The 23,021-nt window shown below is 63.2% G+C and overlaps 1 protein-coding gene across 6 annotated transcripts in view; it reads left to right on the top strand.

Moving 5' to 3' along the window:
• KCNT1 (potassium sodium-activated channel subfamily T member 1) overlaps positions 1–22,129 on the top strand; it is a 91,272-nt gene extending 69,143 nt beyond the window's left edge. For 4 of the 6 annotated variants that reach the window (XM_055270407.2, XM_055270412.2, XM_055270410.2 and 1 more), the window contains 14 exons: positions 1,413–1,647; positions 3,881–3,986; positions 5,894–6,066; positions 7,235–7,306; positions 7,499–7,633; positions 7,925–8,036; positions 12,770–12,871; positions 13,214–13,297; positions 13,441–13,569; positions 14,200–14,220; positions 15,104–15,428; positions 17,023–17,085; positions 20,783–20,867; positions 21,025–21,480. In XM_055270407.2, the coding sequence (XP_055126382.1) occupies positions 1,413–1,647; positions 3,881–3,986; positions 5,894–6,066; positions 7,235–7,306; positions 7,499–7,633; positions 7,925–8,036; positions 12,770–12,871; positions 13,214–13,297; positions 13,441–13,569; positions 14,200–14,220; positions 15,104–15,428; positions 17,023–17,085; positions 20,783–20,867; positions 21,025–21,145 (1,763 nt within the window). In that variant the 3' untranslated portion in view covers positions 21,146–21,480. Of the gene's footprint in view, positions 1–1,412; positions 1,648–3,880; positions 3,987–5,893; positions 6,067–7,234; positions 7,307–7,498; positions 7,634–7,924; positions 8,037–12,769; positions 12,872–13,213; positions 13,298–13,440; positions 13,570–14,199; positions 14,221–15,103; positions 15,429–17,022; positions 17,086–20,782; positions 20,868–21,024 lie in introns of all 6 variants that reach the window. The other 2 variants (XM_055270409.2, XM_055270408.2) reach the window with 2 other exon arrangements.
• Positions 22,130–23,021: the final 892 nt, after the last annotated feature.

Raw genomic sequence — 23,021 nt, 5'->3', positions numbered from 1 at the left:
CCAGGCGGGACAGGGCAGGAGACCAGGCCAGTGTGGCCTCCAGACCCAGTTCCTCTTGGCCCGTGCCTCCAACCTTGGACAAGTGGAGTCTCTCTGGGCCTGTTTTTGAATCTGTCAAACAGGAGTGTCCCCGCCTTCCTGTGGCCACCTTTGTGGGCATTGCTCACTGTGTCCAAGTGCCTGTCCAAGTGGGGCCGCCCACAGGACCGCTTGGCAGCTCAATCGGAGGCTCCTGGTAGTCCTATCAGCCCGGAGGGTCTGCTTCACGTGTGTCCCTCAGTTGGGGTTTCTGATGTCCAATGGGGCCGGGAGTTGGCAGGATGAGCTGTTGGTGGCTGAGGGCTTTGGCCTCTTCTCGTGCCTTCAGGGATCCTCCCGGGGTGCTGCGTGCCAGACAGGGTCAGGCTGCCTCTGAGCAGGTGCAGGCCCATGGCCCTGAGGGCACCACCCATAGTGGTGTTGCCCCCTCCCCAGCCAGGCCTTCCTGGGGGGACAGTTAGGGAGCAGGGCCAGGCCAGGAAGCCACTCAGGCCACAGACCCACAGCTGGGCGAGCGCATTGCCGCCTCCGTACAGTGGTCCAGGCAGGGGCTGACCCTATGGCGCACCCTGGCACGCCCACCCTGGGGAGTTGTTACACGGTGGCTGCTGGGGCACCAGGTGGTTCAGTGCAGTGGGGCACAGTCTCCAAGACCCAGAGGGCCCTGGGGTTTGGAGACGTGCTGATGCAGAGCCCGCCGCCTGCCAGACCCTGCAGTTTCCCGGCCGCCATCTACGGCAGCTCGCTTGGGGGGCTGGGCCTGGCCGCAGGGCACTGGGGAGGCAGGCTGGTGCTGCCTAGCCACACCTCCACCTTTACCTGCACAGTGGGCACTCTGCCCCCAGGTGGCTTCCAGGAAACCAGGGTGACTCGGGCAACCCTCACTGCACCCCCAGAGGCCCTGGCCGTACCTGGAGGTCCACAACACCCACCTGGCAGCCTGGGGGTGGTGCAGGAGTGGCAGAGTCTGCTCCCACAGGCACTGAGTAACCCCGCTGCTCCCCACCCTGCCCTGTCCGCCAGGCAGCCTGACTAGCTGCACGGGCCCCCAAGGCTGAGACCCCGGAGCCCAGGATCAGCCAACCCCCTCCTCAGGCGGCTGGTACTGAGGCCACAGCAGCTGGCCTGGGTGGCACCGATGGGGCACTGGGGCCCCCGGTCTTCACTCAACATCATCGCCACCCCGGAGGCTGCTGTCCCCGTCGTGTGGAGGGGCAAACTGAGGCATAGAGAGATTGAAGGTCCCAGCTGGAACACAGGAGCCAGGCCGGGACAGGGTCTCCAGTGCTGACTGTGTTCGCCTGAGCTCTGGGAACTTGCCGCCCCTGGAGGGTGGGAGTCAGGCTGCAGCCAAGCACAGGGTTCTCTTCCAGGGACAGTGGCCATGGACCTGCAGGGCACAGAGCACCGGCCCACGCAGAGCGGCGGCGGGGGTGGGGGCAGCAAGCTGGCACTGCCCACAGAGAACGGCTCGGGCAGCCGGCGGCCCAGCATTGCGCCCGTCCTGGAGCTGGCCGACAGCTCGGCCCTGCTGCCCTGCGACCTGCTGAGCGACCAGTCGGAGGATGAGGTGACGCCATCGGACGACGAGGGGCTCTCCGTGGTAGAGTGAGTGCTGCCTTGGAGACGGCTCCCAGTGGGGGGAGGAGCCGCCCGTGAGTGCGGGGGCTGGGTGTCGGAGCATCCTTGGTGGTCCCCCATGCTCTGAATTGCAGCTTCTGGGCAGCTCCGTGGAAGTCCTTGTTTAACAAATGGAATCTTCAGGGGGCCCGACACAGACATCAAAGCCACAGCACTCTCGTGTCTGGGGAGCACTTTGAGTGTCACTGAGATGGGGTGTGCTGGGCTATACACTTCTCAGTTGGGGGTGGGGTGCAGAGCTAATTGGGGCGAGGCAGCTCACTGGCGCAGGGGCTGTCAGGCACCAGACAGCGCCACCCTCAGAGAGGGGCCCGTTTCCACCCACCTCACCAGCCCCACAGTGGCCCGGCCACTCTCTGAATCAGGATGGAGCTGGGCAGCGACCCCAGGCCATCCTCTTCCAAGTGCCCTAGGTCTCCCCCTTAGCACCACAGAGCACAGAGAGGCACAGCCTGCCTGACAGGGGTGGGTGTCCTCTGAGCAGGGTCCCTGTGCAACCCCTGGGCAAGGCATCGTCCCGGCCTGGAATCCACAGCCCGTCCTGAGCTGTTGTCCTGGCCTAGGTTTGGGGCCAAGTCCTCCTGCTTCAAATGATGAGACAGGAGGCCCCGTTCTGTTCTCAGCAGCTTCCGCCTCTTGGCCTCAGCCAGGACAGACAAGTGCCCCAGCTGCAGGGCCCCAGGCCCGTCCTCAGCGGGGCTGCCTCACTCTGTCCTGGCCTTTGCCTCTGGGGTGGGGTCAACACACTGTAATGACAGCCCAGCTGCTGGGAAACAGCCCTGAACCATTGCGTGTGTGTGTTGGGTGCTGCTGGGGACAGGGTGGTGGCCTGCTGGGGACAACAGCCTGGCTGGAAAAGTATGTGGGTAAGAGCCCAAGGCCAGAGTGCCTGCCCCACCAGCCTGGGGTGCTGGGGACGTCAGGGAGGCATGGCGGGTGGGCAGAGCCCTGTGGGGTTTGCGTGTGGCTGTAAAGCCTCGTCTAGGCTGTGGTGGGAGGAGAAAGACCGCGTAGGGCATGGGGGTGGGTGTGCGAGGGGGGTGTGTTCTGTGTGTGTCTGTGTGTGTGTGGTGTGTGGTGTGTGTCAACGTGTTTGTCACGTGCGTGTATGTGTGGTGTGTGGGTGTGTGGTATGTGTCCGTGTGTGTGGTGTGTGTGTGAGTGGTGGTGTGTGTGGTATGTGGTGTGTGTCCATGTGTGGTGTGTGTGTGCTGTGTGTTGTGTCTGTGTGTGTTGTGTGTCCGTGTGTGGTGCGTGTTGTGTCTGTGTGTGGTGCGTGTTGTGTCTGTGTGTGGTGCATGTTGTGTCTGTGTGTGGTGTGTTGTGTATGTTGTGTGTCCATGTGTGTGTGTGGTATGTGTCTGTGGTGTGTGTGTGTTGTGTGTCCGTGTGTGGTACGTGTGGTGTGTGTTGCATATGTTGTGTGTGTGGTGTGTTCTGTGTGTTGTGTAGTGTGTCTGTGTGTGTGTTGTGTGTCCGTGTGTGGTACGTGTTGTGTCAGTGTGGTGTGTGTTGTGTATGTTGTGCCTGGGTGTGTGGTGTCTGTGTGTGTGGTGCATGTTGTGTGTGTGGTGTATATGTTGTGTGTCCATGTACGTGGTGCACGTGTGTATACGTCTGCATGTGTTGAGTCCGGGTGTGTCCATTTCCGTGTGCCTGTATGTGGCCATGTGTTATGCCGAGGGCTGACCATGGGGGGTCCTGGGCTGACCAGGTGAGGGTTGAGCCCCACCGCCACCCCCTCGCACACCTAGGTGAGGGCAGCAGCAGTGAGGGCCCTACCCACCCTTCAGCCTCCTCCAGTCCCCCAAGGCTCTGATGGGGCTAAGTCCATGCCTCCCCAGCTGTGGCCTTGCAGCTGCTGCTGACCCGTCAGGCAGGCACGGGTCCTTAAAGTTTGGCACCTGCATGGGTGCCCTGGGCACTGCCCTGACGGCCCTGCAGGACACACTGGGTCCTGGGTGCCAAGGCTAGGCAGGCCCCATGACACGGTGACCACATGCTCAGCTGGAGGAACGGTTGCTGATGCACAGGTGGTTGACGGAAGAACAGGCCACCTTGGGCCAGCTGTGCTTGACCCCGAGCAACGTGGCTGTGGGTGGAGTGGGTGCTCTCGAGTCCCCCAGCCCCGAGGGGGGCCCCAGAGCAGACCCAGCCACCTCCATGCAGCTGTGCTGAGGGATCCTGTCTCCTGCCCCAGGTACGTGAAGGGTTACCCTCCCAACTCGCCCTACATCGGCAGCTCCCCAACCCTGTGCCACCTCCTGCCTGTGAAAGCCCCCTTCTGCTGCCTGCGGCTGGACAAGGTAAGGCTGGCGGCTCTGCCGCGCTCTGCACCCCCAGACGCCAGCACCGGGCCGTGCACACCTGCCCTGGTTTCTCTTTGGTCACTTTACATTTCGATATCATTGCAAACTTCTAGCAAAGCTGCACGAATATTACAAGGGAAAGCTGCAGACCCTTCACCCAGATTCAGCCGACGGTCCCTTCCTGTCCCTTTTGGGCCCTCCCTCTCGCAGTTTCTATGTTAGAGGCACGTGTTTTCTGAACCATTTTGAGAACAGGTTGGAGCCACCACACCCCTTTCCCCTAGTACATCCACATGCGTTCCCAAAGATCAAGAACCATCTCGTAACTACAGCTCATTAGGACAGGGACCCCGGCCTGGCATGAGTGTCTGATCCACAGTCCAAGTTCAGATTGCACCGAGGGCCCCGACGGCCTTCAGTGTCCTGTGTGGCAGTGCTTTCCCCGCTGGGAGCCTGTCCCGGCTGCATGGTAGCACTCCTTTCTCGTTACTCCCCCTTAATCTGGAATGTTCCCTGGGGTCTCTTGACCTTAATATTTTTGCCAAGCAGGGACCAGTGACCTGGTGGCTGGTGGGTCTGCGATGTTTCTTGGTGGCGGGACTCTGCCTGCATGTGGGGCCAGCCCTCCCTGGAAACTCAGGGGTCAGTTGTCAGGTCACTGGCGATGTTTACTTGGATCTCGTGGCAAGCTGGGGTCAGTAGGGTTTCCCCACTGTGAAAATGACTGTTTTCCTTCTGGAGTTAGCAGCTTCTCTGTGGGGGACGTGTTGAGATCAGGAAAGCAAACCACTCGACCCAGCGGCTTCGGCATCCCTCAGTGGGTTCTTTTTTGTTTATTTGTTGTTTGGTGTTTTTTGAGATGGGGTCCCACCCTCTCATCCAGGCTGCAGTGCAGTGGTGGGATCACAGCTCACTACAGCCTCCACCTCGCAGACTCAAGGGGTCCTCCCACCTCAACCTCCCAAGTGGCTGGGACCACAGGCACGCACCACCACACCTGGCTAATTTTATTTTATTTTATTTTTTTGTAGCGATGGGGTCTCACTGTGTCGCCCAGGCTAGTCTCAAAGTCCTGGACTCAAGTGATTCTCCCACCTTGGCCTCCCAAAGTGCTGGGGTTACAGGCGTGAGCCACCATGCCGGCCATGAGTGGATGGTTTCCAGTTCCGGAATCTCTCTCCAGCTGTGTGTTAGGGCTCAGCCACGGAGGGGACCTCCCCTTCCTCGTGTGTGTCCTTCACGGACCACGGGCTCCCAGCATATTCTGTGGGTTGTAATCTGTGGCTGGTCATTGCAGCAGCATCATCCTTGACAGATCGTTACTGATTCTGATGCTAGGACCTTCTCAGTTCGCTGGGTGGGGTGGGGGCCTTCAAGTGGCTTCTGGGTGCTTCTGACACGACCCCCTCACCCCCCTTTGAGCTCATCTGTGCTTTCCAACCGGAGATGTTCCAGCCACATCTTGGCCTTCCCCTGCTCCAGTCTGGAATGAACCACTTCTCCAAGGAACCCTGATTCCTTTTAGTGGAAAATGATGATTGGAAACCAAGACCTGGGCACGTGGCACGCTCACTGCTGCTGGCATCCCTGCTCTGAGAAAATGTGTGCGCACACACACGACACGTATCTATGCCCATGCCTAGATCTCTAGCCACATGCCAAAACCACATGTTCCCATGGACACCGCCCTTTCCACCCCTGACATGACTCTGCTCTGTGCCGCCTGTGGGCACAGCTGTGGCATCTGGTGGTGCCTGTAGCTCCCCCCAGGCGCATGTAGGCCGTGAAAGGGCTGTGGGCCGAGAGGCTGATGGCTGGGTGTTCACGGGGGATGTTTGGTGAGGGGTGTGGGAGGGCTCCAGTGGCCATCAGGAGCCAGCCCTGACTCCAGCATCTGCCCCCAGGGCTGCAAGCACAACAGCTATGAAGACGCCAAGGCATACGGGTTCAAGAACAAGCTGATCATCGTCTCGGCAGAGACGGCCGGCAACGGGCTGTACAACTTCATCGTGCCGCTGCGGGCCTACTACAGATCCCGCAAGGAGCTGAACCCCATCGTGCTGCTACTGGACAACAAGTGAGGCTCCTGGGGCTCAGCCCACCCCGCCCACCTGGGCCCTCAGACTGCAGCCAAGTGGGCCCACCCTTCACCTTTGCAGAGGGCACGGGAACATGGGACCTCTGGCCTGGTCCTCTCAGCTTTCCTAAAAAGGGGGGCTCTCCTCCCTGCTCCCAGCTCCTCCATGCTCCCAGCTCCTCCCCACTCCCACTCCTGCCCCCAGCTCCTCTGGCTCCCAGCTCCTCCCCAATCCCAGCTCCTCTGGCTCCCAGCTCCTCCCCACTCCCAGTTCCTCCGGCTCTCAGCTCCTCCCACTCCCAGCTCCTCTGGCTCCCAGCTCCTCCCCACTCCCAGTTCCTCCGGCTCTCAGCTCCTCCCACTCCCAGCTCCTCTGGCTCCCAGCTCCTCCCTGCTCCCAGCTCCCCCAGTTCTCAGATCCTCCCCGCTCCCAGCTCCTCCTCGTTCCCAGCTCCTCCTTGCTCCCAGCTCCTCCCCGTTCCCAGCTCCTCCTTGCTCCCAGCTCCTCCCCGTTCCCAGCTCCTCCTTGCTCCCAGCTCCTCCCCACCCCCAGCTCCTCTGGCTCCCAGGTCCTCCCTGCGCCCCCAGTTCCTAGCTCCACCCCACTCCCAGCTCCTCCTTGCTTCCAGCTCCCCCAGTTCCCAGCTACTCCCCACTGCCAGTGTCTCTCCACTTCCAGCTCCTCCCCGCTCCCAGCTCCTCCTTGCACCAGCTCCTCCCCACTCCCAGTTCCTCTGTCTCCCAGCTCCTCCCTGCTCTCAGCTCCTGTGGCTCCCAGCTCCCACTCTGGTCCTCTCTCCCCCTTTCCCCCTCCTCCCTTGTCACGCCTTCTGTCCTGTTTGCCTCCTGCTCCACTGACTGTGAGCCCCAGGATTGGGGCCTCATGGGCACCTTTTTGCCCAGGGGACCCTAGGACCCTGACAGCTGAGCCCAGGGTCATCTTGGCTGTGTGACCTCAGCAAGTCCCACCCTCCCAGGCCTTGAATTCCCCTTGAATAAAATAAAGAATGGCCCACTGGCCTTAAAGTACCCCCCAGGTCCCACATCCTGCAGTTCTGGGTAACCCCTGCCTGGCCCAGCTCTGCGCATGGAAGGTAGGGCCCCACTGGGCCTGGGGAGGGCAGGCCTTGGAACAGGGTGGGCCCCTCCAGGACCGCTGTCCCCACAGGCCCGACCACCACTTCCTGGAAGCCATCTGCTGCTTCCCCATGGTCTACTACATGGAGGGCTCCGTGGACAAGTAAGGCGTGGTCGGCCGAGGCTCGAGGGGGCTCCACACCCACCCCTCCCCTCCTCTTCCAAAGTCTGGGGTGACCCCGACCGCAGGTGGGGTGGGGGGCTGAGGTCCTCCTGCCTTCTGACCAAATCCTGGGGGCCTGTGGGTGGGGAGTGGGCCGCATCCTCAGCCACGGGCTCCCGGTCCCGCCACCAGCCTGGACAGCCTGCTGCAGTGCGGCATCATCTATGCGGACAACCTGGTGGTGGTGGACAAGGAGAGCACCATGAGCGCCGAGGAGGACTACATGGCGGACGCCAAGACCATCGTCAACGTGCAGACCATGTTCCGGTGCGCCCAGTGTCCGGGGCTCGGCTCCAAACCACCCATAGCCACGCCCACGGGCCCTCGCCCTGAGACCCCCACAGCCATGGGACCATACCCTGAGACCCCCACAGCCACAGCCTGGGACCCCGCCCTGAGACCCCCACAGCGAAGACCATGGGCCCTGCCTGGAGACCCCCATAGCGAAGACCATGGGCCCTGCCTGGAGACCCCCCACGGCCACATGACCATGGGCTCCCACCCTGAGACCTCCCGCAACCACTGTGGGCCCCGCCCTGAGCCGCCTGCCTCCCCCAGGCTCTTCCCCAGCCTCAGCATCACCACGGAGCTCACCCACCCTTCCAACATGCGCTTCATGCAGTTCCGTGCCAAGGACAGCTACTCTCTGGCTCTTTCCAAACTAGAAAAGGTGAGCAGCCCTGCCCCATGCCAGCTGCCACCCCAGGAGCCCAGAAAGAGTGGGAGAAAGGGGCTCAGGGGAAAGGCGGCCAGTGCCATGGGAGGTGGGGCTCCTGCCCCCTCCTGCCGGGGAGCTCAGGAGAAGTGGGGGGTGCCCAGCATGGACAGGGTGCTCTTGATGGTGGAGCCAGGAGATGGAGGCAGGCATTTCCCTGACCGCCTGTGGGGCACTGGGAATGTGGCCCATAACAGCCCTCCATCTCCCTGAGCAGGGACCAGGCCTAGCCGTGTCTGGAGGCCAAGGCCATCTGTTCTGGCATGGTCAGTTGGTCAGAACCCCCGTGGGGAGCCCTCAGATCAGTGGTTCCACATAGGTTGGCCAGTAGCTCTTAGTACAAATAACACACAACTGCGCCGTTCCAGACGCCTCTGCTGCCCCGGCCACTACGCCCGACCTTGAAACAGGTTCACTGTAACCACTGCCTCCTTGTATTGACAAGGGACTGAGGGCCTGAGAGGGAAGGGGCCTGCCCCGGCTCGCACAGTGGAGCAAGTGGCAGAGCTGGAATTGGCTTTCTGTCCCTGGAGCTCCATGAAGGGCACCACCCAGGGTCAGGTGTGGAACCCAGGGACACAGGCACCCAGGGCTGCGGAGGGCACGGCCACCGTTGCTGTTGCCTTGATGTTTGGCTGACCCCACCCCCACCCCCACCCCATTCCCCACCTGCTCAGGCTGGGACAGCACCACCTTGTCTACACGGGGGCCGGTGCCCAGGCAGCCCTAGGCTGAGACCAGGGAGCGGGCACCTTGGTCAGGAGCAGCGATGCTGTCTGTTCCACACGAACCCCGAGCTCACTGGTCTGGGCTGAAGCTGCTGGGGTCTGCGTGGCTGCAGGAGTGTGACACCGTGGAGGATCTACTGAGCCAGGCCCAGCCTGACCACCAGCACCTGGCAGAGTACACACACGGGCACTCCCTGCGACACGGACACGCCTTTGTCCCACCTGCACCGGATGGAGAGTGAACGTGTGTTCCGGCCAGCCATGGACCGAGAGCCCACGGGGATCTTGGAGTCAGTTCTGCCCCAGAGAAGCGAGAGGAGGCCGGGCTGGGCAGCTGCCAGGTCCACAGGGGCTCCTGCTTCGGAGATGCCAGCCTGAGGTGGAGGGGGATGCTCGGCAGCCGGTCTCAGCACCGGAGAGGGCTCTGTCTACACTGCCCACCGCCCAAGCCCACCCTGGAGCCAGCACCACCCGGCGTCGGGAGCTCCTGGCCCCAGTCCCCGGCTCAGCCAGCAGACGGCTGTGCTCCGCAGCTCGAACCGCGGAAGGGGAGCAAGGTGGCAGGATTCTGTGTTCAGGTGCCGGGCCGCTCCCCAGGGCTGGGAGGACTCTCCGGATCTGGAAGACCGAGTCTGACCCAGTGTGGACAGGGATGCTGCCGTGGAGTCGGGGTCGAGGCAGTCATCCTGGCGCGGCTCCTCCGGCCTCAGCCTTGCACCTCTCTGTCCCACAAGGTGGCTCGAAGGTTGGGTCAGCAAGCCTGCGGCCAACACGCTCCTGCCCGCCTTCCCGCCAGGCAGCCATCGCCAATCACCCACGCTCCGCCCTGCCATGGGGCCCAGCTCCTTCCCCAGCATCGCCTCCACTGGGGCTCTGTGCTGCCGGGGCGGGTGCGGCCAGCTGTCCATCTCAGGGCAGTGAAGAGTCCTGGGCTCCAGCTCCAGTCACGTGGTTCCGCGGCAATTGTGTGACGGGGGCCAAGGAGAACTCAGGACGTCAGCAAAGCCTCTGGAAGCAGCCGTGAGCTCCTCTGGGCTGACACGGTGCTGGCGTCCATGTGGGACAGATGCCCTGGGCAGGGCCAGGCATATACAGAGACATGGGGCTGAGGGAGGAGAGGGCACCGTGGACCACCTGACCCATCGCCCTCTGCAGAGGCTGGGATCCGCCTCCCTGGCGTGCAAGGAGCCTGTAGAAGGCACCAGGGGCTGCATCTTCTCCAGCCTGGGTGGCCTTGGCCCCAGATCCCCCGTGGGTCTCTCTGACAGACGGGCCAGCATACGGTGACCTGCTTCCAACAGGGACACCTGTGGCAGCTTCAAACCCTTATTTAAAAGACATTAATGCCAATTTATTATTATAAAAATGTACATGTTTATTATGTATTTTACTTCAAAGAATACTGAAAGTAAAGAAAAAAAAAATTGAAGAAAAGTTGCCCCAAATCCCTGCAGCCAACATCTTCTACATTCAGGCACAGTGGAGGATAAAGACAGGATTCCAGGCACGACTCCGGAAGGAAAAAGGGAGGAGGTGGAGATGGCATACACGACCGTCAGTGAGACGCTCTGCCAGGTGCAGCGGCTCATGCCTGGAATCCCAGCGCTTTTAGAGGCTGAAGCAGGAGGATCACTTGAGGCCAGAAGTTCGAGACCAGCCCAGGCAACATAGCAAGTCCCCATCTATACAAAAAATTTAATGGCTGGGTGTGGTGGCTCATGCCTGTAATCTCAGCACTTTGGGAGGCCAAGGCGGACGGATCACTTGAGGTCAGGAGTTCGAGACCAGGCTGGCCAACATGGAGAAACCCCGTCTCTACTAAAGACACAAAAATTAGCCGGGCGTGGTGGGGGCACCTGTAATCCCAGCTACTCGGGAGGCTAGGGCAGGAGAATCGCTTGAACCCGGGAGGCAGAGGTTGCAGTGAGCTGAGATTGTGCCACTGCACTCCAGGCTGGGTGACAGAACGAGACCCTGTCTCAAAAAACAAAGCAAAAAAATGAAACTATTATTAAGGACACTGCTGGTGGGCTGACTCCGGAAAGCTCTCAGAGCCCCAGTGTGAGAGAGGAGTCTCTCCCCGGCCGCCCCCCCTCCCTCCCCTGCCGCCCCCCCTCCCTCCCCTGCCGCCCCACCTCCCTCCCCTGCCGCCCCACCTCCCTCCCCTGCCGCCCCACCTCCCTCCCCTGCCGCCCCACCTCCCCTGGTCTCCAGCACCCAGGACTCCTCCGCCACTTCATCGCTTTCACACGGTCAGCCTGTGTGATCTCTCCTTCTCACCAGGAGCCTTCCTTCAGGCTGGCTCTGCCCGTCCCGGGGCTGCACGGTGCCTGTCCTGCTCCCTCTGACCAGGGGTCTGGTTCTCAGGAAGGGCTCATCCGCCCCTGTGTGCTCCTGTCTTCGCTGTCACTTGTGAATGGGACCGGCTCAGCCCCTGCTGAAGCCCTCCTGTCCCTCCAGGGCCGTCATCTGCAGGGCCTTCAGCAGAACAAAGAAGTTTCTTGTCCAGAAAGCAGGAGGAAATCTCTGGAAGATCCTGAAACGTCCAGCTTTTTCTTTCCTTCCACGTCTCTCTCTGGCCCTGTCGTGGTTCTTGTTTCCTGTTTAGCGTTGTTCTGAGTAAAGGAAAATTAAAATTGCAAGTTGTTCAGGAATTTCACGTTCGTCTCCATGAAGTGCAGCTGGAATTCTGGATGCAAATCACCGTGATTGCAAACTCACATGCCCATCGCAGCGCATCGCACCTGGTTCTTGCCCCAAGCGCGGGAACGCTGCACGAAACTCATTCCACTGTTTCTCACGCCCCGGCCTTCCCGCACAAGACTAACTCCGCTGTTTCTCGCGCCCCGGCCTTCCCGCCAGCCACTGATGAGTAAGGGCGGACCCAGAGGAAAAGGAGGAAAGGGGGCTTCTGCCTGCTTGTCCGGTTGCTGTCATGTCTTTTACCTGTGAATCGAGTTCTGGTTCCAGGGGGAAGCGTGGCCTCTGTGGGCACACACGCCTGCCTGTGCACACTTGCTTGGAGGCCGAGCTCCAGGGTTGGGGCCTTCCGCTGAAGAATGGCCAGAGAGTTGGCCACAGCCGAGTCTGGAGCCCATGGATGTACCGCCTCACGTGGCAAAAGGACCTCTGCAGATGGGATTAAACACGGGCCTTGAGATGGGAGATTCCCCTGGAGCATCCGGCAGGTTCATGCCAGCAGGGTCCTCCTAGGGAGAGGCTGGAGGTCCCTGTCCGGTGGGAAGAAGCTGCACGGCCAGCTCGGAAGAGGGAGCCGCAAGCCAAGGCAGGTGGCCTCCAGGAGCTGGAAAAGGCAAGAGAAGGAGCCCCCCAGGCCTCCAGAGGGAGCAGGGCCCTGCCCGGGCCTGGATCCAGCCTGAGACACTTCAAACTCCGACTCCAGAACCGGGAGAGAGGAGACGGGTGTCGTTTTAGCTGCTAAGTTTGCGGTCGTTTGTCACGGGAGTCCCAGGAAACTCAGTGGGTCCATTGCGAGCCTGGAGCACGGGGACAGGGAGGCCAAGGACAGCAGGCAGCCGGATGCTCGCTCCTCCTCAGCCCAGGCCCCACACGGCCTCCGACACCACTTACAAAACACCGGGACAGGAGAGGACTATCAGGAGGATTTGGGATTTCGGGATGGCAAGAGCAGGGCGCTTGACCAAGCGCAGTGCCCATGGCAGCCGCCAGGAGTCCGCCTTCTCATCAGAGCCCCACGTCACTCCTCCCGGGCTCTGGTCCTGAGTGTGTCTGGGAAGATACAGCTGGTTCAGGCCTGCTGGTGTGTGCACACATGCCGACACACACCGTGTACATGTATGCACACACACCATGCACATGTGCACACAGGTACCATGCACACACATGCACGGTGCACACACACTGCCCTCGCCCCCGTGGCTGCCGTGCCACTGGAGGGACGTCAGCACCAGCCCATCTGAGGCCCCTCCTTTCCCACAGAGGGAGCGAGAGAACGGCTCCAACCTGGCCTTCATGTTCCGCCTGCCGTTTGCCGCCGGCCGCGTCTTCAGCATCAGCATGTTGGACACGCTGCTCTACCAGGTCAGCTGGGAAGCGGCGGCAGGAGGGCGGTGTCTGGGTGGGACCCCCGTCATGCCCTCGGCTCTGCAGCCTGGTCCCCGTTCTGAGTGACAGGCCTCCTCTGAACAACCTTCCTTGGATTCCAAGGAGACCTCTGGGCCCTTTTTGACCTATGGGTGCCTGGCAAGGGAGTCTTCTTAGAAAAGGCCTCCCAGAACTCTGCCTGTGGGTCATGTGGTGCTTGGGGACCTGGTGGCTCTGTGTGTGTGTGAGGGGCAACGAGCCCGTGGCCGGTGGAGTGTGGACCTGTGTCCCACGCCCGTGCCCACGCGCCTCACTGTGGCCCTCTCCCTCCCTGGCCAGTCCTTCGTGAAGGACTACATGATCACCATCACCCGGCTGCTGCTGGGCCTGGACACCACGCCGGGCTCGGGGTACCTCTGTGCCGTAAGTGCCTCAGGCTAGGCCGGGCTGGGGGCGTGCTGGGCTGTCCCAAGCGGGTGGATGGGCACCCGCCCCTGATTCACAGCGGCTGGGAGGCTCTGGGTGCCGCCACCTGCCCCGGCCAGCTCAGGGCTCCCGCCCTACAGATGAAAATCACCGAGGGTGACCTGTGGATCCGCACATACGGCCGCCTCTTCCAGAAGCTCTGCTCCTCCAGCGCCGAGATCCCCATTGGCATCTACCGGACAGAGAGCCACGTCTTCTCCACCTCGGAGGTTCTGGGGTAGCCCCTGTCCTGTGCGACCCACGCCATCCCCACCTTCTGGGGGCTGGGACCATGGCAGCCCCCCGTCCTGTGCGGCCCACGCCATCCCCACCTAATGGGGGCTGGGACTGTGGCAGCCCCCCTGTCCTGTGCGGCCCACGCCATCCCCACCTAATGGGGGCTGGGACCGTGGCAGCCCCCCGTCCTGTGCGGCCCACGCCATCCCCACCTTCTCGGGGCTGGGACCGTGGCAGCCCCGCTGTCCTGTGCGACCCATGCCATCCCCACCTTCTTGGGGCTGGGATCGTGGCAGCCCCTGTGCTGCGTGACTCATGCCATCCCCACCTTCAGTGTCGGGGATCTGGGTTAGATCAGCTTTGCCGCTGCTGGCAGCTCTTTCCATCTGGTCCGTGTGCCCACATGCAGTGCTTCCAGTTGGAGCAGCTATGACCCCTATCGGGGACAGAGAGGCTCAGGGGAGGCGTGAGGAAGAATACGGGCAGCCCCTGTGCTGCAGTCCACACAGCAGCAGGCACCATGCCCGCCAGCCCTGAGATGTTCCGTGCAGACCTCAGGCTGAGGCGGCGTGGGGGGCAGGGGTGCGCCCACAGGTCCCAGACTGCACCTGTTTCCTTTGCAGCCCCACGACCTCAGAGCCCAGGTAAGCAACCTCTCCGCGCCCACGCAGCTTCTGCCGAGCACCAGAACATCGCAGCTTCACGCGGAGAAGCCTGCCAGGCCCCCCCCACCCACCCACCCACCCACCTGCCCACGGGACCCTGGGAAAGCCGAGGCGGGAGCGGGTCCCGTGGATGTGTCGGCCCCAGCACGGCTCAGAGGAGGCTCTTGACAGTCACTCCCTCCCGCACTGGGGTGGGGAAGGTGGGGAAACTGAGGCCTGGGGGGAGTAGCCTGTGAATTTGGACACCAGGTACACCCCCGCCCCTCCCAGGCCCCACCAAGGCAGGCAGCCCCCATGCCCATCTGGCCTGACCATCCAGCCCCCAGTCTCCCAGGCCTTTCTGAAGGTGCCACCCAGGTGGGGAGCCCCGCCTCTTCCCAGCACCCCATGCCCCACAGGCCCTGGCACCCCACATTCCCTCGGTTCGGGGCCTCCGAAGGGTGTGTTTGCAAGAGGGATCAGGGCTCATCTGCAGATGGAGAAATTGATACACACGGGGTGATCCCTCAGGGCAAGGCCAGGATGTGCTGGGTCTAGATGGGTCCCAGGCCAGACCCACAGAAATAAGGGCTCAGAGGTGAAGGGAGCTGCCCTCAGTAGCCTGGCAAATCCCTTGACCAGACCCAGGCAGGGTGGGTGGCCCGGCGGTCTGTGCTCAGGAGGAAACCTTGGACCAGGCGCGTTCTTTCCGGAGGAGGAAGGCACGTGCACCCTGGGCTCTGTCCTCGTCCTCTTCCTCTTCCCTGACACCCCCAGCCGCTCCCACGCAGGCCCCAAGCCCCAGAGCCCACACCTCTTCCTAAGCCCCTGCCCCTAAGCCCGCACCCCTCCCAGCAGCCTCACCCCTCCCCGCCCTGCCCAGTCCCAGATCTCGGTGAACATGGAGGACTGTGAGGACACGCGGGACGCGAAGGGGCCCTGGGGCTCCCGCGCTGGCACCGGAGGCAGCTCCCAGAGCCGCCACACGGGCGGCAGTGACCCCGCAGAGCACCCGCTGCTGCGACACAAGAGCCTGCAGTGGGCCCGGAGGCTGAGCCGCAAGGGGCCCAAGCAGGCGGGCCGGGCGGCGGCCGCGGAGTGGATCAGCCAGCAGCGCCTCAGCCTGTACCGGCGCTCTGAGCGCCAGGAGCTCTCCGAACTGGTGAAGAACCGCATGAAGCACCTGGGGCTGCCCACCACCGGCTACGGTAAGGGCACCCGGCGCGGGTGGGGGCCGGACGGACGGACTGGGCCAGGGTCGGGCCACAGCCAGGAACAGTCGCCCACGGCATCCCGGGGCCCGGGCCGTCGTCCTGTCTGTCATCTGTCATCTGTCTGTCTGTCAGCCTTTCTGGCCACGCTCTGCCTGCCTCTACTGTGGGGCCAGCTGTGGGCACCACCACCACGGCCCAGCAGAGGCCCCGTGCAGAGGAGGGAAGTGGCCATGGCCCACCCTGGTGCTGAGCCCCATAGGGAGGCACTCGCTCCCACTGCCTTGGGGCCTCAGTTTCCCTCTCTGCCAAATTAGAGACAGGAGCTGGTTGAGCCCTTTGGCCAGGGGAGGCAGCTGTAGGGTGGAGAGAGCCAGGCTGGGCTCCCCGCGTCACGGGTGTCAGCTAGAGATGGGCCAGCCGGCTGCAGCCAGTCCTGCTGGACAGCAGATACCCAGGGCCCGAGTTCTCGCAGAGGACAAGACTGTGGTGGGGACCCCCTCCTGGAGCCCCTGGCCCTCCCAGCAGCCAGGGTAGGGGGGAGACTTTGTCTTTGGGGGGACGGCTGGGGGAACGGTCCATGCCAGGACACGCCTCTGTCCACCATGGGCCTGTTGCCACTCCCAAGGCACAGCCCCTCCTGCCGCTTCAGGGAGCCTGGCGTCCATCTTCAGCAACAGATCCGCGTAGTCCCCCTCTCTGTGCCTTGTGGTGGGAAGTGTGCTTGGGCTTCGGGGCCCTCCATGCCCTGCCTGTCGTGGAGAGAAGCTCATCCCCTCCCTCACTCACTCTAGAGACGCCACCTCCATTGATGAGGCCACGGGCCCCAGCTCCCCAGCACCGGGCCACTGCCCAGTGACGTCCACCCCTGGGCCGGGTCAAGGCTCCACCTTCCCTTTGTTCCATCTCGGGGACTTGCCCAATGCTCAGGGCTGCCTAACTCTCGTCGAAGTGCCCGGTCTCCCAATCCTGCTTCCTGCGTCTGTCACCTGGGTCGGGGTCTTGAGTCCCCTGAGCAGAGAGAGTCAGGAGCTCAGGGCTGGCCCAGGAGCTGCTCACGGGTCACTGGGCTGGGCTGGCTCTGCGGGCCCGAAGGAGACTCAGAGGCCAGGGTTTGGGGAACAGGTGGCCCGTGAAGACCTTTCCCGGCCCCAGCCCTGTGGGCGCTGTGGAGGGCGTCCCCCTGTCCCCACCTTGAAGCTTCCCTCTGTCCCCACAGTGTTCCTGTCCCGGGAGGGACTTCATGCCATTTCAGGTGAGGCCTATGAGGCTGAGGGGGGTGCCCAGCATTCATGTTCGTGGCCCCCTGTGACTGTTGGCAGAGGATGATCCAGCCCCCGGTCTGGCCACCCCCAGAGCTGATGCCTGCCTCTGCGACCGCTGCCTGCCCCCAGAGCTTGGCAAGGAAGGAGCAACTGCCTTTCTGGTGACCAACTAGCTTCTGGTGGCCGGCGCTGGCTGCAGGTCCTGGGGTGGCCGCCCTTCTGTGCAGCTGCCCCCGCACCCACCCGCTGTGCCGGCCGCCCGCACCTCGCTTGCTGACATTCTCTCTCTCTTTGTTTGTCTGTGCCTCTTTCTGTGTGTTCTGTAGAGGACGTAGCAAATTTAACAGCCAGTGATGTCATGAATCGGGTAAACCTGGGATATTTGCAAGGTAATTCTGCTCTGGCGGGTGCCGACCGCTGCACAACGGGGCTCGCCAACCCTTCGCCGCCGGCAGCCTTGCCGCGCCGTCCCGGCCAGGCAGGTGGACAGGAGCTGTGAGGGCACATCCCAGGTGTCAGCCCAGGCGGCCCTGTTGGGCAAGGCCTCACATGCCGACAGAGCGTCCCCTGGCTGGGCGTTGAGGACGGGCCTGAGGTTGAGGTCCAGGGCTTGTGCTGGTCAAGGTGCTGTTGGCTGCCAGGCAGAGTGGCGACTGCCCAGCTCTCGGGCTCACCCTGGTGCTGCTTCTCCTGCTTTGCTGTTTACGACGAGCCCTGATGGGACCGGTGGGCCACCCTGGCCTGCAGCCAGCCCCACGAGTGGTCCGAGGACCCTGAGCTCCTCTTCTCTCAGGAAGCACCCGATGGTCCCGAGCCAGGGCCCCGGGAGGAGCTCGGTGAAGCCTGGGCTGGATGCAGGGGTGGGGACGCCGAGCCACAGGAGTGGGCAGGCTTTGTGGCTGCCCAGGCCAGGTGGATGGTGACCTTCGTCCCCCAGCTGGGGCTCCACGAGGGGATCCTTCCTGCGCAGCTCGGGCAGAGCTGCTCCACACCCTGTTCTGTTCGGGGTGCTCAGGAGCCGCCCAGCACCCCGTTTCCTCCAAGAACACGCTGCTCCCGTCAGTGCTCAGAGCAGAGTCTGGGCCGGGGCGCTCCTGGGGGTCCTGGCAGCCTCAGGGGAGCTCAGAGCCTGCCCCCGCTGCCACACCTCCCTACAGGGTAACCCAGGAGCTTGAAGGGCCTCTTGAGCCGGGACGGGTGTTAGCTCGGAAGGGACCTGTTTGCCAGGATGGCCTTGGAGCCAGAGGCAGGGCCAGGCCTGGGGCAGCCACGGAAGTAACGCTCCAGCCTCTCCCAGCTCCGTGCTTTTCCCTACAATGGTGCTCATGGAAGACCCTCGCTCTGCCGGGCACTGTGGTGCTCGGACCTGCAGCTAGTGGCCTTCATGAGTGGGACGCCTGCGTCACCCGCTCCCCTCACCCCCCACGGCTTCCTGCGGCTCCCGCTGCGGCTCCAGGGCAGGCGCGGCCACAGCGGGCTTGGGGGGGCAAGGACTCACGCAGCAGGCATTTCCTGGGCTCAGCCTACATGCCCGGGAGGGTGACAGTGCCGGGGTTCTAGGGCTGGGGAGCTGCACCCCCATGTTTGGATTCAAGCGGAGCCTAGGCCAGGACGCAGAACAGGAAGAGTCACGCCCTTTGCGGGGAGGGTGGGCAGCATCCTGGGGCCCCTCCAGCATGTAGCCCCCATCCCACACACACAGCGGGAGGAGCCACCCCAGCCCCGATACTCACACAAACCCCCTCTTCACGCCTTCCTCACGGCTGCCCTGGAGGGAGGCACTAGTTATCCCCAGTTTATACAGAAGGAAACTGAGGCTCGGGTGGCGGTAGCTCTGGCCCGGCGTGGGGGATTCGGGCAGGAGTGACTGCGGATGCCAAGGGCCAGGGGGTCTAGAAGCCTCTGGGGCCTGCAGGGTTAGGAAGCAGGTTGGGGGTGGGAGGTGGGCAGAGCTACCACTGAGGCCTGGAGTGAAGGTCGGAGGGTCAGGGTGGAGGAGTCAGGTAGCCCTGGGGACAAGGGACGAGGTGGCCCTGCCCCAGGACATTCACCAGAAGAGCTAAAGCCAGCCCCTGCCCCACCCCAGGCCCTCAGGCACACCTGCTGCCAGCCTTCACCAAGCACCGTGGACATGCGAAGCTAGTCCTCTGTGCCCATCCTGGGCAGCCAGGACCAGTGCCACATGACTGACCACAACCCAGGCCCTGGCACTGCAGCTGGGGCCTGGCGTCCCCACCCGCCCCCAGCCCAGCCCAGCCCGGCTCAGCCCAGTGAGCGCTCACTTCGGAAGCGTGTGGTCCGGGCACCCCAGGGGTAGAAGCTGGGGCCTGGGGGCCAGTCCGTGCCTGCCAGAATGAAACGAGCTGGTGGCCCCTTGTTCTTGGTGTCCCACTGGGTGCTCGTCACAAAGCCAGTCAGGCGGGGGGGGCAGGGTCCCAAGAACCTACTAGAACCGCCCACACCACCCGCTCCCTGTGCCACCTGTCACACGGCCACCCCAGAGGCGTGTGTGGGCACGAGGGCAGGGAGGGTGCGCCTCCCTGCACAGCCTCAGCATGAGGCCCCTGGGCCTTCCCCAAAGGCCTGGGAAAGACCCCACCATGGGTTTTTGGAAAAGAGCAAAACAGCTGTGAGGGGCAGTGCCAGGCCATCCCATCCTGCAGGCGTGGACACAGGAGCTGGCACCAAATGACCTGCCACTGTGTGCGAAAGGCCTGAGGCAGAGCTGGTCTCCTGGCCAGAGCTGCCCAGGTCACCCCCCCCCCAAGTCCTAGCCTGTGCCCCCGCCTCCCTGGCAGCAGCTGTGCTCACACTGTGGGAACTCGAAAGGCCCCACTGCAGAGGGACCAGCAGGGCCCCCACCTGGCTGGCCAGCAGCCTCCCCGACTTTTCCCTTCTCAGGGGCCATGGCAGGGCTGTCCCAAGGGGAGAGGATGGGCAGAGAGGAGGGAACGGCAGCAGCCAGGGTGGAGGCTCCCTGGGGTTCCCCTGTCCTGGGTCACCTTTGTTCTCTGTCCTTGGAGTCCTGGAACGGGAATCCAGGAGGTTCCCTTAGACAGCATCGGATGGATAAACTGAGGCCACAGACCCTTCCTTCCCAACCAGCGAACCCAGGGCCACTGCTGGAACGGTGGCCTCTCCCTCCCTGTGCTTGGCAGGGCTACCCTGCCGGCCCCGCGGAGACTGAGATGATGGGGGGTGTTTCTCCAGGACCGTTCTCATCCCATGGGACACATCCCCATGCCCACCCCATGAGCTGGACGCCAGGCTGTCTCCCGTGAGGGGCAGAGGCCATGTTCTCGGAGGGATGAGCTGGGGGGTGGGGGTGCTCTGGGCTGATGCCACTCAGGACTTCAGTCTGAAGCAAAGGGCTGAGCACAGCGAGTGGGAGTGGCCTGCCCAGACCCGGGGACAGCGGCAGCTGCAGGGCCCTGCGGGAGGGACGGGGCTGAGCAGCCTCTGGAGGCAGGGGTGGGTGTGTGTGGATGTGGAGGACGGCATGCAGGTGTGTATATGAGTGAGTGAGTGTGCAGGGGTTTGTGGATAGCATAGGTATGGGTGGCTGTGAAGATCCATGCAGACAGACACAAATGTGTGTGGGATACAGAGGTGAATCTGCAGGTGTGTAGGCATGTGGGTGTGTGCACAGTTGTGTGCAGGTGTAGATGAAGGCGTGCATGCATGTGAGGTGAACAGACACGTCCCGGTGTGTGCAGGCTGAAGTATGTGGCAGGTGTGTGCTGGTGTGTGCAGGCTGACGGGCGTGTGCGTACAGGTGTGCTCAGTGCCTCTGCTCAGGGCCACCCCTTTGCTGCGATGCCACCTGGCACCAGAGGTGGGTGCGGGTCGGAGCTGGCTCCCAGCTGCCCTCCTGGCTGCCCCCTGCCCACTGTGGGGATGGGCCAGGGACGGGTGTCGGTCAGGGATGGACCCTGGCTGAGCTCACCAGGATGAGGTGCTGGAGCAGAATGGTCAGGAAGGCCGGAAAGACTCGGCTCATCCTGGAGCCCCCACACCTCCGGGCCCCTGCAGAGCTGGGAGGGGCAGGGCTTGGGGGTGATGTGTGCCCGGCTGTGTCCTTTGCAGACGAGATGAACGACCACCAGAACACCCTCTCCTACGTCCTCATCAACCCTCCGCCCGACACGAGGCTGGAGCCCAGCGACATTGTGTGAGTAGCACCTGGGGGCTGTGTGGAGACCCCCTGAGCACCAGGTGGGCACTGGGGAGACGAGGCCACAGGCACCACAGTGGGGCCGCTCACCAGAGGGCTGGGCAGGGGCTGCCTGGCCCACGTCCACTCCAGGGTCCTCTGTGCCCTCCCGCAGCTATCTCATCCGCTCCGACCCCCTGGCTCACGTGGCCAGCAGCTCCCAGAGCCGGAAGAGCAGCTGCAGCCACAAGCTGTCGTCCTGCAACCCCGAGACGCGCGACGAGACACAGCTCTGAACCAGCCCTGCACAGAGCTCGGGCCGCCAAGCCCAGGGTCCTCAGGAAGGACGTGGAGGAGCGTGTGAGGACACGGTGGTACTAGCGTGACCCTGGGGATGCCACACACTGCCCACCGTGGCTCCTGGGACTCCACCCTGGAAAGGAGCCCGTCGTGTAGGGGGGAGGGCCAGCTCGCCCCTGGGCACCTGCAGGCTAGTAAGGAGAGTTTTTTAACCTATTTTTACACATCGATGCAGTCCACTTCTCTTTACACAGATGTACCGCAACTCGTGACCAGGGCTGGCTGGGAGGGCAACGCAGGGAGCGGACGCCCTGCAGGGCCGAGCCCAGGCTGTGCTGGAGGGTGGGGCTGGGGTGCATGGGGAGGGGAACAGAACCCAGGAGCCCCGCGTGGGCCACACCCAACTCAGAGCCGGCCTGAGCTTTCACGGCCAAGCGGCCTCGCTTCCTTCCAGCCAAGGGCTGGGGGCCGGGGCTGCTGTTCTGCACTCTGTGGGGCGGGTGAGGGGGACTCTGAGCTGTTTGCTGTCCTGAGCCCTTTCTGGAAGTTAGAAGCAGCAAAGGGCCCGGGGAAGCCGGGCACGTGAGAGGGGTGCGTCCCCAGGTCCCTCAGAGGGCCCTGTTGCCGAGGACCTTTCTGAAGGAAGCAGAAGACGCCGTTTCCTCTACTTCACACTGAACTTTCCCAGCCACTGCGTCTGGGGGGTGTTGGGGGGAAGATGGTGCATTTCCACGGACCGTTTTACACTTACCTTTTAAAGCAAAGCCTCATTTTCTAAACCCCTGACTTGTGAAGCACAATTCAGCCTCCGGGCTGGGCCATGTGGGGAGAGAGGATCTTCTTAGCAAGGCGAATCCCGGGCGGCGGCTGACAGCAGGAGCGCCACCCTGCGTCCTTGGCTGCTGGTTCCTTACTGGTTTGTACGGTCAGCGCTGGAACCTTCTATTAAACAGATGCATTCTGGAGGCATGAAGTTACAAGTCGCCCTGCTCGTGTTTCCAAGGCTCTCACCCCTCCCAGCCACCCCATTTTAAGGGTTAGAAACACCTGCAGGGGTCCCCACCCCAACCCCATAGGCAAGCCCCCATTCCCCAGCCAGGCCAGGACAGTCCTTCCAAAACTCGGCAACCAAATTGTATTTGGCTACTGGTGACTGGATCCTGGTAGCCAGGAAACCCGCCTGGTGGTGGGGGTCCCAGAGTCCAGGAGGGCTGTCTGGTGAGCTGCCCATCAGCCTCACCCCTGCAGCCAGGCATGTCCCTGCGGTGGGCACAGAGACCCCAGGCTCTGCCCGCAGTGGCACAGAACTCATCTGAGGCCAGCGGCTGCTGGGGATTCCCCTACACTGGGGGTCAGGGCTGCCCCAGGCGGGGATGTGTGTGCACCTCACCATGTTCACTTCAGGGTACCCCAAGAGGCTGAAGGAAGGGGAAGGACCAAAAAGCCAAGGTGCAGCCCCTCCCTGCTGTCAGGGCAGACAACACAGCAGCTGCGGGAGGGGCCGGCCCTGGCCACACAGACTAGCTACTCCCTTACTCCCGGCCTGCCTGGAGCCCTCCTGCTCAGAAGGTGCCCACTAGCCCTCGATGGGGGACAGAGCCAGACATGGGTGGTCAGGAAAAGGCTGTGTGGATTCAGGGGGCCAGAAAGTCCCAGGACCTTGATGGAGTGGCAGAGGTTGATGTTGGGCTAGGGTGGCCAGAGCCTGTCCCAGCAGGGCTGGGGTCTGTCGGGTTCCCGGGATCCAACCGGCGAGCATACCCTGCCCCGCAGTCACCCTGCCCCGCAGTCACCCTGCAGCAGGCAGGCCCAAGTCTGCCTCACCTGGGCGGCCTCTCATGTCACCCACACCCTGGCCCCCAGGCGAGGGGG

This window comes from Symphalangus syndactylus, chromosome 3 (genome assembly GCF_028878055.3).
Source record: "Symphalangus syndactylus isolate Jambi chromosome 3, NHGRI_mSymSyn1-v2.1_pri, whole genome shotgun sequence".
NCBI lineage: Eukaryota > Metazoa > Chordata > Mammalia > Primates > Hylobatidae > Symphalangus > Symphalangus syndactylus.
Note: the sequence above shows the minus strand (reverse complement) of the source record. Positions and strands in the feature narration are given on the sequence as shown.